General features: G+C 41.1%; 1 protein-coding gene across 2 annotated transcripts in view; it reads right to left on the bottom strand.

Annotated features, from left to right (window-relative positions):
- Positions 1-12,613, bottom strand: part of LOC121371671 (baculoviral IAP repeat-containing protein 6-like) — a 79,112-nt gene that overhangs the window by 14,048 nt on the left and 52,451 nt on the right. For both annotated transcript variants that reach the window (XM_041497735.1, XM_041497736.1), the window contains exons 39-45: positions 12,211-12,438; positions 11,168-11,709; positions 4,382-4,572; positions 2,500-2,644; positions 1,143-1,373; positions 712-843; positions 42-227 (exon numbers count right to left, since the gene is read on the bottom strand). In XM_041497735.1, the coding sequence (XP_041353669.1) occupies positions 42-227; positions 712-843; positions 1,143-1,373; positions 2,500-2,644; positions 4,382-4,572; positions 11,168-11,709; positions 12,211-12,438 (1,655 nt within the window). The remainder of the gene's footprint in view (positions 1-41; positions 228-711; positions 844-1,142; positions 1,374-2,499; positions 2,645-4,381; positions 4,573-11,167; positions 11,710-12,210; positions 12,439-12,613) is intronic.

Raw genomic sequence — 12,613 nt, 5'->3', positions numbered from 1 at the left:
CATGGACTAACATGGTACTGATTGTCATAAGAAGAGCTTACTTTTGAAGGCTTTATGCAGCAGGTGTTGTGAATAGGTGTTGTATCTCGAATGAGATGGCGGGTCATCCACCGTGTGCCGCCCTCGCCGAGTGGGTGGTCGCGGGGGCAGGTGAGATGCAGGCAGCGGGGGCAAGTTATTTTTAGAAGGAGACGGACTCTTCTCACGTTTTTCTTTTGCACACATTCCTGTAAAAATAACAACACAAAAAACATATTATGTGTGTGGATAACAACTGCTCTAAATATCCATAAAATTGCCAAGAAAGACATAGCTCCTTATTTCAACAATTTAGTTATATCAAACTGTAACTGTAAGTAAAGTATAAAACACTGTCCAAAGTGGTCAGACTAAACACACATCTAAGGTTGTAGGGAAATAGCAGGTATGTTGTACAAATGGCCACAAGAGACATACACCTGGTGTGGTGGTAGAGACAACGACTAGGATGTGGAGGTGAACAGCAAAAGAAATTGAAAGATAGAGAGGATCTGCCATATCAGGAAGAATTAAGATGGAGAGAAAGGAAAGGGGAAGTGGGTTTAAAAAAAAGTTAAGTACAGAAAAGGTTTAAGTAGCTGCCAAATTGGGATAAGTAAGATGGAATTCATGGAGAAAAAGTAAATGGGGAAATGGGATTTTAAGAAAAAATATATAGAACTGATTAAGTACCTGCAGCATTAGACAAATATTCGACAACCTCGAGACCCAGGTCTAAATCACAGGCATCTTTCTTGGAATCATCACTCATCTTCTTCTTTGTGTTGTGGACCTCAACAAAATGATGGGTCAGCAATGGAGCACCTGAAAAATACCCAACAAATATAACATTGTTTAGACTAATTATTACTTCAAAGTGGAGGAAAAAAAGCATCAATAAAGGTAAGTATTTGATATCTCATTTTCAAGTTCAAATGGCTGAAGAGATGAAATACTCTCAGGATGGGAGGGACAAGGATGTAATTTTTCTAAAACTGGTTAGGTATAATTGATAATAAAAGTTGGAAAGAATATTCAAGGTTATTCAAGTTACTTCAATTACAACACAATTACACAACTACTGAAAAGTAGAATGAAAAATAAAAACGTTTCAGTGTACAAACCTCCTACAAGTGAGATGAGATCTGCACATCTGATGTTGAGATTCACCCTCGCCGTACAGAAACACTGGCCGGCCCCGTACTGCGGGTGGTGGATCTGGTTCTCGCGGTTGTGCATCGACATGTTGCCACACGACCGGTGCAGGGCCACGACAACCCGTTCATCCTCCAGCAACACTTGAAGAAGAACCCGTCGCGTAAAACCGGAAAGGGGAATAGCACCAAAAAATGGACCTAAAACAAAAGAGAGAACATTTTCCTTCCTAATTTACACCACTGAAAGACTGCAATTATAGGATTCAGAGAAATTTTTTTATTTATTATTTTTTTTTTTTTTTTTTTTACAAAAATATGTTGCTTCTTTTGTTTGTTGAAAATAATGTAAGACCTTCATGTACACAGGTAACGGCTTAGGCCTGATAAACCCAAGAATTAGTATTAAATGCAAATAGTACAAAATAAAATATTGATGTAGCATGGGTCCCTGGTGACTCGAGGTACTTAATAATTGTATTGGTATATTTTAAAACGGCTTTGTAATTTTATTATAATTATTAGTTGAAGAAACGTTTTGTTACTTGAACCAACAATGCCGAAAAATCTACATATCTGATGCAATCCAAAATACACACATGCTTACAATCTGCCTACCCAGCTCACTGTATGAGAAAACATAACTCTATTATTTACTATTTTCAAATATGATACTGACTATACATTTTGTAGCAATTAGTAATAGCCATATTTGTAATGTAAATATGTATTGATCTACATCCTTAGCTTACGTTTTCAAATTTTAGCGCCCTTTTAAGGTTCCATGGAAAAATTATCGAAGTGTGACCTCACATTTTTACCAACGTCACTCATTAGTACGTAAAAATAGATATGTACATGCAGATGACACTTCGATATATATTTTGGGCTTAATCGCCATAAATTAAGAAAACTACAAATGTTTTAATTGGCATACGGGTCATATGTTTTTGACCTATTTTGGTTCTTGTGTAGAAAGAGTAATTTTGAAGATAAAATTTAAAAAAGAATTGGAGATACTTAAATTTACTTAGCTACTCGACTATCTACACATCTTACTGTGAGACTTGGAACATAAACAAACGATAGGTGGCGTATTACTTTAAAAGGGGGGGGGGGGGGGGGGGGGATCTCAAAATGGCACAACTTAATAGAGACAACGACTCAACAGAGTGAGAGTATATCTTCTTCAAGGTGGCCCATGCTGACACCTTAAAAGATCAAGGCTATTTCAAAATGTAGAGAAGAGATTAAATTCCTGAAAGTATTTGCCTATGGAAGGCAACACTGTCAATACTAGAGAAGAGAAAACCAATGTGTGAAATACCTGAACGATTATTTCCCTGTTCTCGAATGACATCACACAGAACTTTAGCAAAGAGCAGCTGGTTCACAGAGTGACATGATATTACATTGGTAAAGAAGCGGATTGCTGACGTTTCAACATTCGATCTCTCTTCAGCTGTCATTATCTGCAAAAACATTTAACATTAGACATGAAATATTAAACCTGAAGCAAAACTCCAGTCTTACATTCAGGTACTAATCTAAAAGAATGCTGTGTTTGTCAAAAAGTATAAATCTAATAAATGTTAATCTTAAAAGAATGTTAAACCTTCTAACTACTGCAGGCGAGATATCTTGCCCGACGTCACGCTAGTCGAAACACTGTACACTGTATACAGTGCTTTCCCCAATTCATATTTCCCGCTGTTTTGAATACGACACTCACCGGAAAAATTTTATTAACAGAAATAGAAAACAACTCAGTTTCCCGTCTTTAGATTTGTTTTTTCTGGAATTTTAGTTGAAAAAGTGGTTTTCGGCAAGTATTTTCGCTTGACAACATCGCAGTAATTTTCAGGATTGATAGCTGATTGTGACAGATAATTTGATAATAAATTTGATCGTTTTACCAACAAAGAAAATCACCAAATATTGGGATATGAATCTTAGTTTGTTTTTTGTTTTTAAAAATTCTGGTCAGAAAACCAGTTATTGGGAATAATATACATAAATACTGGACAGCTGATCACAACTACCCGTAAGTAAACATGACTTTTTCGATTTTCTGCCTAATTTTAATTATTATTAACTGATCTAAAATATCAAAAAATTTAGAAAAATCCTAAAAAAATAATACTTACCGATTCAAATATGAACTTTATTTTATATATTTTAAAAACATTTAAGTGAAAATATGTGAGTAAACATTATAAACTTGTACCCTTTTCAAGTGGTTTTTGTCAAAAATTAATCCAGTAGTCTAAAGGTTAAGAATGTTTGGAAAGAAGTCTATGGGATACCATTGCAAAACTCTTAATATGACACCGGCATGTTTATTCTAGGGGACAATATTTCAAAACTCTTAATATGACACCGGCATGTTTATTCTAGGGGACAATATTTCAAAACTCTTAATATGACACCGGCATGTTTATTCTAGGGGACAATATTTCAAAACTCTTAATATGACACCGGCATGTTTATTCTAGGGGACAATATTTCAAAATCACATTCACATGAGTTTTACTTAGGTAACCGATTGTTCAGTTACGTGAAAATAGTTATTGTAACCGATGAATTACATGTAGGCCTACCTAATCCTAAAACACTACGGTGATTTTCACTTTCTTACTGATATATGATACTTTTAATTATAGAATGTAATTGTTCACCACATAAACAATTGGCAGTTCTCGTGATTTTAAAACTGTGTAACCGACACGCAAACAGAACGGTTCTCGTGAAATATTGTGCCCTGTATTCTATTAGATGTCAAACATAAAGTAATTTTGAGGTAATGTTTCCAATTAAGGTGAGTTTTTTAGCACTGTTTGTTTGATCCATTTGACCAGTTAATCAAGTACAAGTGTCATGTTAAGTAAAGCCGAGTACAATCAAGTAACTTCTCTTCTTGTTCCACTGCCGACAGTGCACCAACATTGACATAATTCAGTAAACGCATCTCCCCGATTTAAACAAACTGATTTATTTGTTTATATCCTTGAATATCAGAGCTTTCATGATGATCATCATTACCACAGTGAAGTTATCTGTACAGATTATTACAAAGAAAGATACAATGACTTTAACAACAAAATGCCTACCATACAGGACCAATTTCATTCAAAGGATACAATATTACAGTTCATTAAAAAAGATATTATAATATTTCCATTTTGAATGTAAATAAGACCAGTGGCTACCTGTTTTTTACAAGCCACAGAATGAAGTGTCTGGCTCTGGGGAGCATTGCACAACATGGTTAGTAGGATGGGCCAGAAGATGTTTCCCTCTGGACTTCCAATCCAGTCCTTCATCACAAACTCGGCACACACTTCCGCGAAGAAGTCTAGAATAGCAGACACCAAATCGGCTGAAGCTACCCAGTCTTTATCTGTAGGAACAAAATACAACTCTTAAGACATGCTTCAACCATCTTCAATACAAGCACATTATAATCTGCAAACACACACATATGTATGTATGTAATAAATAACTTGCTAGCAAAACATTCTAGTGGTCTCTATATTATCCAAAGGTTAACTACTGTAAAAAATAAGAAAAATGTTTTTAGTGTCATGTTAACCTTCTGACTACTGCAGGCGAGATATCTCGCCAGATGTCACGCCAGTAGACATACTGTACACTGTATACAGTGCATTTTCCAATTCATATTTCCCCGACGTTTTGCACACGGCACTCACCGGAAACAGATGTATGATACAGGAAACTTAATTAGAAAATTTGTTTCTAATTTTCATTATTATTCATACTTACCTAGTACTAGCACAACAACAATGCTATACGACCCTGAGTTATAACCCCCACTGCAGAATTATCTCTTCTTGCCGGATGTATAACCTACACCCGCGCATGGGTAGACCATATATCCTCGTTATCGATTCAAAGTCTGGAATGACTGAATCAAAAAAGACCTCCCTCGGGGTGGGTGGGAGGTAACGGTTGTTGTGCTAGTACTAGGTAAGTATGAATAATAATAAAAATTAAAAACAAATTTTCTAATAGTCTTATTCAACTTACCGTACTAGCACAACAACAATGCTATAACAGACGTGATATAACACTGTTAAAGCACGAGAATTTAACATTAAAGGGAGGAGGTAAGAAAACAAGGAGGACTTACCCATTCAACCAGTAGTGTCCGTCTCAAGTAATGATACAGTGAAAAAGCAACCCACATCATACAAGGTATAAAATGTCAAAGTGACTTTTAAATTGCAGAACTACAACCCCAATTAAAAGTAAACCAAGTTAACAAGGTGAGGAAACCCGCACACCAAGTAATGGTAAAAGAACTACAACCCCAATTAAAAGTAAACCAAGTTAACAAGGTGAGGAAACCCGCACACCAAGTAGTGGTAAAAGAACTACAACCCCAATTAAAAGTAAACCAAGTTAACAAGGTGTTAACAAGGTGAGGAAACCCGCACACCAAGTAGTGGTGGTAAAAAGAACTACAACCCCAATTAAAAGTAAACCAAGTTAACAAGGTGAGGAAAACCCGCACACCAAGTAGTAGTGGTAAAAGAACTACAACCCCAATTAAAAGTAAACCAAGTTAACAAGGTGAGGAAACCCGCACACCAAGTAGTGGTAAAAGAACTACAACCCCAATTAAAAGTAAACCAAGTTAACAAGGTGAGGAAACCCGCACACCAAGTAGTGGTAAAAGAACTACAACCCCAATTAAAAGTAAACCAAGTTAACAAGGTGAGGAAACCCGCACACCAAGTAGTAGTGGTAAAAGAACTACAACCCCAATTAAAAGTAAACCAAGTTAACAAGGTGAGGAAACCCGCACACCAAGTTAACAAGGTGAGGAAACCCGCACACCAAGTAGTGGTAAAAGTAATGTTAAAAGAACTACAACCCCAATTAAAAGTAAACCAAGTTAACAAGGTGAGGAAACCCGCACACCAAGTAGTGGTAAAAGAACTACAACCCCAATTAAAAGTAAACCAAGTTAACAAGGTGAGGAAACCCGCACACCAAGTAATGGTAAAAGAACTACAACCCCAATTAAAAGTAAACCAAGTTAACAAGGTGAGGAAACCCGCACACCAAGTAATGGTAAAAGAACTACAACCCCAATTAAAAGTAAACCAAGTTAACAAGGTGAGGAAACCCGCACACCAAGTAATGGTAAAAGAACTACAACCCCAATTAAAAGTAAACCAAGTTAACAAGGTGAGGAAACCCGCACACCAAGTAGTGGTAAAATGGTAAAAGAACTACAACCCCAATTAAAAGTAAACCAAGTTAACAAGGTGAGGAAACCCGCACACCAAGTAGTGGTAAAAGAACTACAACCCCAATTAAAAGTAAACCAAGTTAACAAGGTGAGGAAACCCGCACACCAAGTAATGGTAAAAGAACTACAACCCCAATTAAAAGTAAACCAAGTTAACAAGGTGAGGAAACCCGCACACCAAGTAGTGGTAAAAGAACTACAACCCCAATTAAAAGTAAACCAAGTTAACAAGGTGAGGAAACCCGCACACCAAGTAGTGGTAAAAGAACTACAACCCCAATTAAAAGTAAACCAAGTTAACAAGGTGAGGAAACCTGCACACCAAGTAATGGTAAAAGACACTCGACTGCCCCAGATAGTCAACCATCCACCCCCCCCCACTCTCCAAACAGGAGGTGGAGAACTATCTCCCAGAAAGACTGCCGCTAGCGACCGGACGAAATAAGGGTCGCCCCCTACTCGTGGCCCTGCGCACCGAAATGACTTGCTGCCCTGCAATGACTGATTGAATCTGCCGAGTTCCATCTGGACCAACAGCCATATCACGGAAATAAAACAGGTCAAACATGTGTCGACCTTTCCAAAACCCTGCACTCATGACCGTGAAAATGTCCAAAGAATTATGGAAATTAAGGGAAGCAGAAATCGCCCGAATCTCATGAGGTCGAACGGAGAAATTCCGCAGAACATGATCACCCGCCTTCTCATATGCCAGTTTGATGGTTGCAGCAATCCATCTCGACAAAGCATTCTTTGTAATGTCTCCTGGTTGGCGTGTGAAAGAGATAAAGAGTCTCTTCGTATTTTGCCGGAGATTTCTAGTATGCTCCAAATAGACAAAGAAGTCTATCAGAATTATCCGCAGAAAGCGTACGAGATAAACATTGAATGATGGCCGAAGAAACTCTTCCCCTGGCACCTGGTTCTTAGCCACGAAAACAGGATCAGTACGTAACATAACTGACCTGTCCTTATTGTAATCCACCAAATCATGCAAAAAAGCATAAATCTCACTAATACAACGGCAAACCGCTAGTGAGACCAGAAACAAAGTTTTCCACGTCAAATGACGAAGACTGGCAAATTTCAAAGGCTAGTAGTGCTTGCCTTTGAGTGCATGAAGAACCAGAAAAAAATTCCATTTAGGCAAAATGGAAGGCTTCTCAACCTTGTTTTGCAACGACTTAAGCAAGTCATGCAACACGAGATTCATTGAGAAATCTTGACGTCCACACTGCCTCAGAGTAGTGAAAATGGACGACCGGTGACTTCTCACTGTTTGAACCTTCAGCTGTCTTTCTTGGACAAGAGCCAGAAAGTACTCAGCTAAGTCATTAACAGTAGGTGAAAAGGGATCCACATCCCTCTCAGTCGCCCAACGAACCCAAGCGTGCCAGTGACACTGGTAGACCCTCTCCGTAGACTGGCGTTTCGAAGAAGAGACGAGCTCAGCAACCCGTTTAGAAAAGCCTCGGTTTCGGAGGGAAACCCCGACAACCGCCATGACTGAGATGGACTGATCGGGTATCAACAGCAACCGCACCGGCTCCGTAAGCAGATGTTGATTGTCCACGCATCCTCATCCCGGCTGCTTCCCACCCCTGGGCGCCTTGCCCCGAGCGGAACCACGAAAACGTGCCGGCTTCCCCCGAAAACGTCCTTGTTTCGATGAACCACGGGCATTACCCGACTGCACGCCCGAATCAGACACCACAGGGATCTGATAACTGTCAAGAAAAGTCGATTTCTTAACAGGTGGAGGCTTAAAAGTAGACACCGCCTGGCGCTTACGAGCAGTTCGGGAATGAGCAGCAATTAAAATTGGTCCCAAAAAGTAAGGTTTCCCTTACTGAGCGACTACGAAAGTAGGTTTTAACCACACCCGTCGCTCTCAGTCCTGCCAGGTAGTGATCCTGACGCAGAAGTAGACTGTTGGCAAAAACACGCCCAGCAAGCTGAGCGACGTGATGAGAGACTTTAGAAACCGCCAACAAACAACCCTTAGCCATCGGCGGAAGACCCGTGACTGCTTTATCTAACCCAAATAGGAACGTACCTAAATGGTTATTGACTTGAAAAAGAAGTTTAGATAACCTCTCCAAAGTCTCTAAATCTGTGAGTGGCACACTGACATTAGGAGATGGGTGGCAGTCTGCCTTCACCCTAGCGGAAACGACCACTGGATGTGAAAGGAAGGAAGCTCCCAATGTCTTATACCAAGACGTGGACAAAACCTTCGCCGCAGACAACAGTTTCCCGGTAGCTAACGCGGCCGGAAACTCTTCCACCACTGCCCCCAAAATACGATCGCTACCCGCAATCAAAGCATCAATCTCCGCAAGATTAAAGCCAAGCCGAAATCCTGCCGCGGAGCGTCCGTCGCTAAAGGCCGGTTTCCAAACGAAACACCCTTGTAAGACTGAACAGCCTCCTCCGACGGAATTGCATCCGCGCACACCAGTCGGACCTGTTCCCGTACAAAACCAAGAACCGCCTGGTAATCATAATCGCCGTCTGGCGTACCATCGGCCAAATTGGGAATCTCATCGAGCACCGAACCTGGTGCCGACCCTTCCCCCGAACCACACACGATTCGAAGGGAAAATCCTCTTCCGAAGAAGACATTTTTTCAAACGACGCGCCATGCGCTGACCATAACGGAAACGAAACTGCATGGGCAGGACGATGCGGACCGGCCGAATCTGCAAACTGGTCCAACCCTGGTCTCATTGGAAACCCCAGCGGTGGAGGGACTGGTGGAGGCGATTCCCCTAGCCAGGCCATGAAATTCTCAAAAAGAGAAACATAGTCGTCCCCCCCCGACCCGAAACCATCGAACCCTGAACGAAACGTTCCGCCCACGCAGTTGAGGGGTAACGCCTGGAACCTCTACCCCAATCTGACAGGTCCGGATTGACCATCGGTGTAGACACAGGTGCACCCAAGAAAGCTGCAGTTTCCCTGATCCCTGCCGAAGCAGACAACGGGACTGGTGGTGTCGGTTGAACCGGACCGTCAGGAAATTTGTACACGTACGAATCCTGCGCCGAATTCTGAACCCAACGTACCATGTGTGGATTAGCCAACCCAGTTGACGTAGCCACATGCAAACAATCTAAAAGTTGATGATGCTGTACAGGCGCCCCAACAACAATGCCACCCGGCTCCGTGACAGAGACAACGTTGTGAGACTTCGCGATTTCACCAAGTGGCTCGATCACCGAAAGACGCGTTGGCCGAAACGGTGCCCTCGGACGCCACGACCAACCCTGCACCAGAAATCTGGTGAGACAAACGGCGCCGCGAAGCGGACTTCATTCTAGAGCTAATCAACCCCTCCACAGAAGGACCGATAACCCTGCCCCCATCAGCAAGATGGGAGTCGGAACTGAGAGACACAGTCGTTTCTACCACGACTGCACTCCCTCCGACTGACGCCCTCATTACAACCGTAACAGGTGCCGCTTCCACCGACGGAGGCAAAAGCAAATCCCCAGATGGAACGGAGCCCGACCTGGAAGAAACCTTCCCTGCTTCAACAGGGCCCCCTCCGTGCCAAGTGGCGCTTCGGGTTTACTGGTATGGCGAACAGACGAGGAGGTGCCCATGCACCTACCACTTGTCCGCGAGCTCTTTGAACTGGACACCGACTTGCCGACCGACGGCAAATCGGTATGGAGCACGACCCCGGAGGTTGCCACTGTGCTCCGCCCGTCCTGTTCACATCTAATCATCCTCTTACGCTCGGTGTCTTTTGACAGCTTCTTGGCCTTCCCCCACGTGGAGGGGGACCAATTTACACAGATATGACACTGGCGTTCTAAACAACAAGAACGACATAACAAATGCTGATCAAACTGGGGCAGTCGTTTAAGACAACCCCCCTCGGCACACACACAACCAACTGGTTGGAGCCCAAGGAAGCCGTATCAGACATTAACCCCCTGTGTAAATCACCCAAAAGACCTCGTATGACAGAGTAAAACAAAATTACAAATTAATAAACAATTTAACAAAAATTTTACTACAGTACTCGAACACGACTGCAATGGAGGACTGCAGAATCAAAAACGAGGATATATGGTCTACCCATGCGCAGGTGTAGGTTATACATCCGGCAAGGGGAGATAATTCTGCAGTGGAGGTTATAACTCAGGGTCGTATAGCACTGTTGTTGTGCTAGTACGGTAAATTGAATAAGACTATTTCTTAACAAGATGGTGTCCTTTGTTTTTAGTTCAAAAAGTGGTTTTCTGCAAGTATTTTCACTTGACAACAATGGTGGCACGTCGCAGTCATTTTCAAGGATCGATAGCTGACTGTGACAGCTAATTAATCCAGTAGTTAAAAGTCTATATTTCAAATTCTTTCATGTTAACATCAACTAACATAATTAAATATTAAATAATTATTTTTATATTAGTGAACTTGAATTCACTACTGCTAAGTAATAATTATGTGGTCTAGTACAGATGAGATAAATTTTACAACCACCATTTAATAAAAATAAATTATTTCTCTAGAACGGGCTACTGTGACCAACAAATTAACTGGATAAAAAAATAATCTTTATCTACAGAACACAAAACTTCTAAGAAAAGCAAATTCAAGTGTCCTTTATTAGTAGGTGGTCACTGTTAAAGAGAATCTGAATAACATTCACTTGTACAATAAAATGGAACAGTATGAAACTTAGTGACTGCATTAACAATCTTACCTGGCCTGTTTGAGGCATTAGCTTCACTTGTAGAAACACCAGACCCTTCACCACCAACACTGCCAACATTTCTGTTTGTCTGAGAAGTACTCTCCGACACATCATCTTCTGCCTGGGTCATCTCCTTCTTGCAGAACTCGTAGAGTATTTGTGCCAGCACAGCGGGGAATCCAGAATCTAACAGCTGTTTTATAGCAACCGGCGACATACACACTACCGCCAGAGTGGCAAGTCTCGACTTGTTTAGCGTCATGTGACGGAATTCTTGAAGAGTAACAGCAGGAGAATACCTGTTCCTTTCTGGCTGTGGATTTGCCTCTTTGGAATCGTCTGTCATGGTTCCTTGGTGGAAGTGAAAATCTTTGCAGTCATCGGAGATTGATGCATTCAAGCTGCTGTTGAAACTGATGATGATGCGCATCCATTCCAAAATAGTGGTGAAGAACTCTGGCTGAATATGGCACATTGAACACATAACATAATCTATAGCTTTCTTGAGCAATGATTCCACAGGTAGAATTGCTGACCACTCGTACAGAGTCCTACAAGTATAAGATTAAGTTAATTGTAATATAATATGTTCATATCCTCTGAATGTTTAGCACTGCATGGTCTATTCTGTATAATAAGTTATATATTAATAACTCGCTAAATTCTTGAAAGGGCAGAACTGGAAGGATGGACATTACATGCATTATCAACACCAGACATATTAAACATGTTTACTTCTTCAAATTGTCATGGATATGACAATAACACCATGCTGTCATTACCACGTCAAAGATATATCAAAATCTCTTTTGTATGGTGACAACAACTATATCCAACATTTTATATGATCTTTTATATGCACTTTCTGATATAGACAGGATAGCACATACCACTGTCTTTGATCTACCAGTCTTGGGGAACTGGTTGGGATTTGAAAAAATTTGATGGGTCCAAAATTATGTACTTTTTCCAGACATTTCACAACTGGACCTTTAATTTGTTGTTTCAGATGCTTAACAAACAATAAATCCTACTATACTATTCTATCATACCTGACTAATTCTTTGTTAAGCAGCTGTCCCAGATCGTACGAGACTGGTAGTTCTTGACTCTGCCACAGTATGGCTGACACACAGTGCACGTGGGCGGCGGCGGGGTTGGGGAGTGGATACCACGATGCATCGCCCAGAGCAGACGGGTAGTTGCCATCTTCTGCTGCAGTCGACTTCTGCAAGGCAGCCTGCGCACTGTCGTTTAGCCACTGGAGCAGAGACCGGACTCTGTCAATAGAAAGCAATTAGTAATATTAAGGCATTGTCACACATAATCTTACCAAAGAGCAGCAAGGGGTCTTTCATATGCACTTTCCCCTACATGACAACACACATTAGGGCAATTTAATATAAGTTTCCTTTTTGCACAATCCAGAACTCTGCTTAATGTAAATAATTTCTA

This window comes from Gigantopelta aegis, chromosome 4 (genome assembly GCF_016097555.1).
Source record: "Gigantopelta aegis isolate Gae_Host chromosome 4, Gae_host_genome, whole genome shotgun sequence".
NCBI lineage: Eukaryota > Metazoa > Mollusca > Gastropoda > Neomphalida > Peltospiridae > Gigantopelta > Gigantopelta aegis.
Note: the sequence above shows the minus strand (reverse complement) of the source record. Positions and strands in the feature narration are given on the sequence as shown.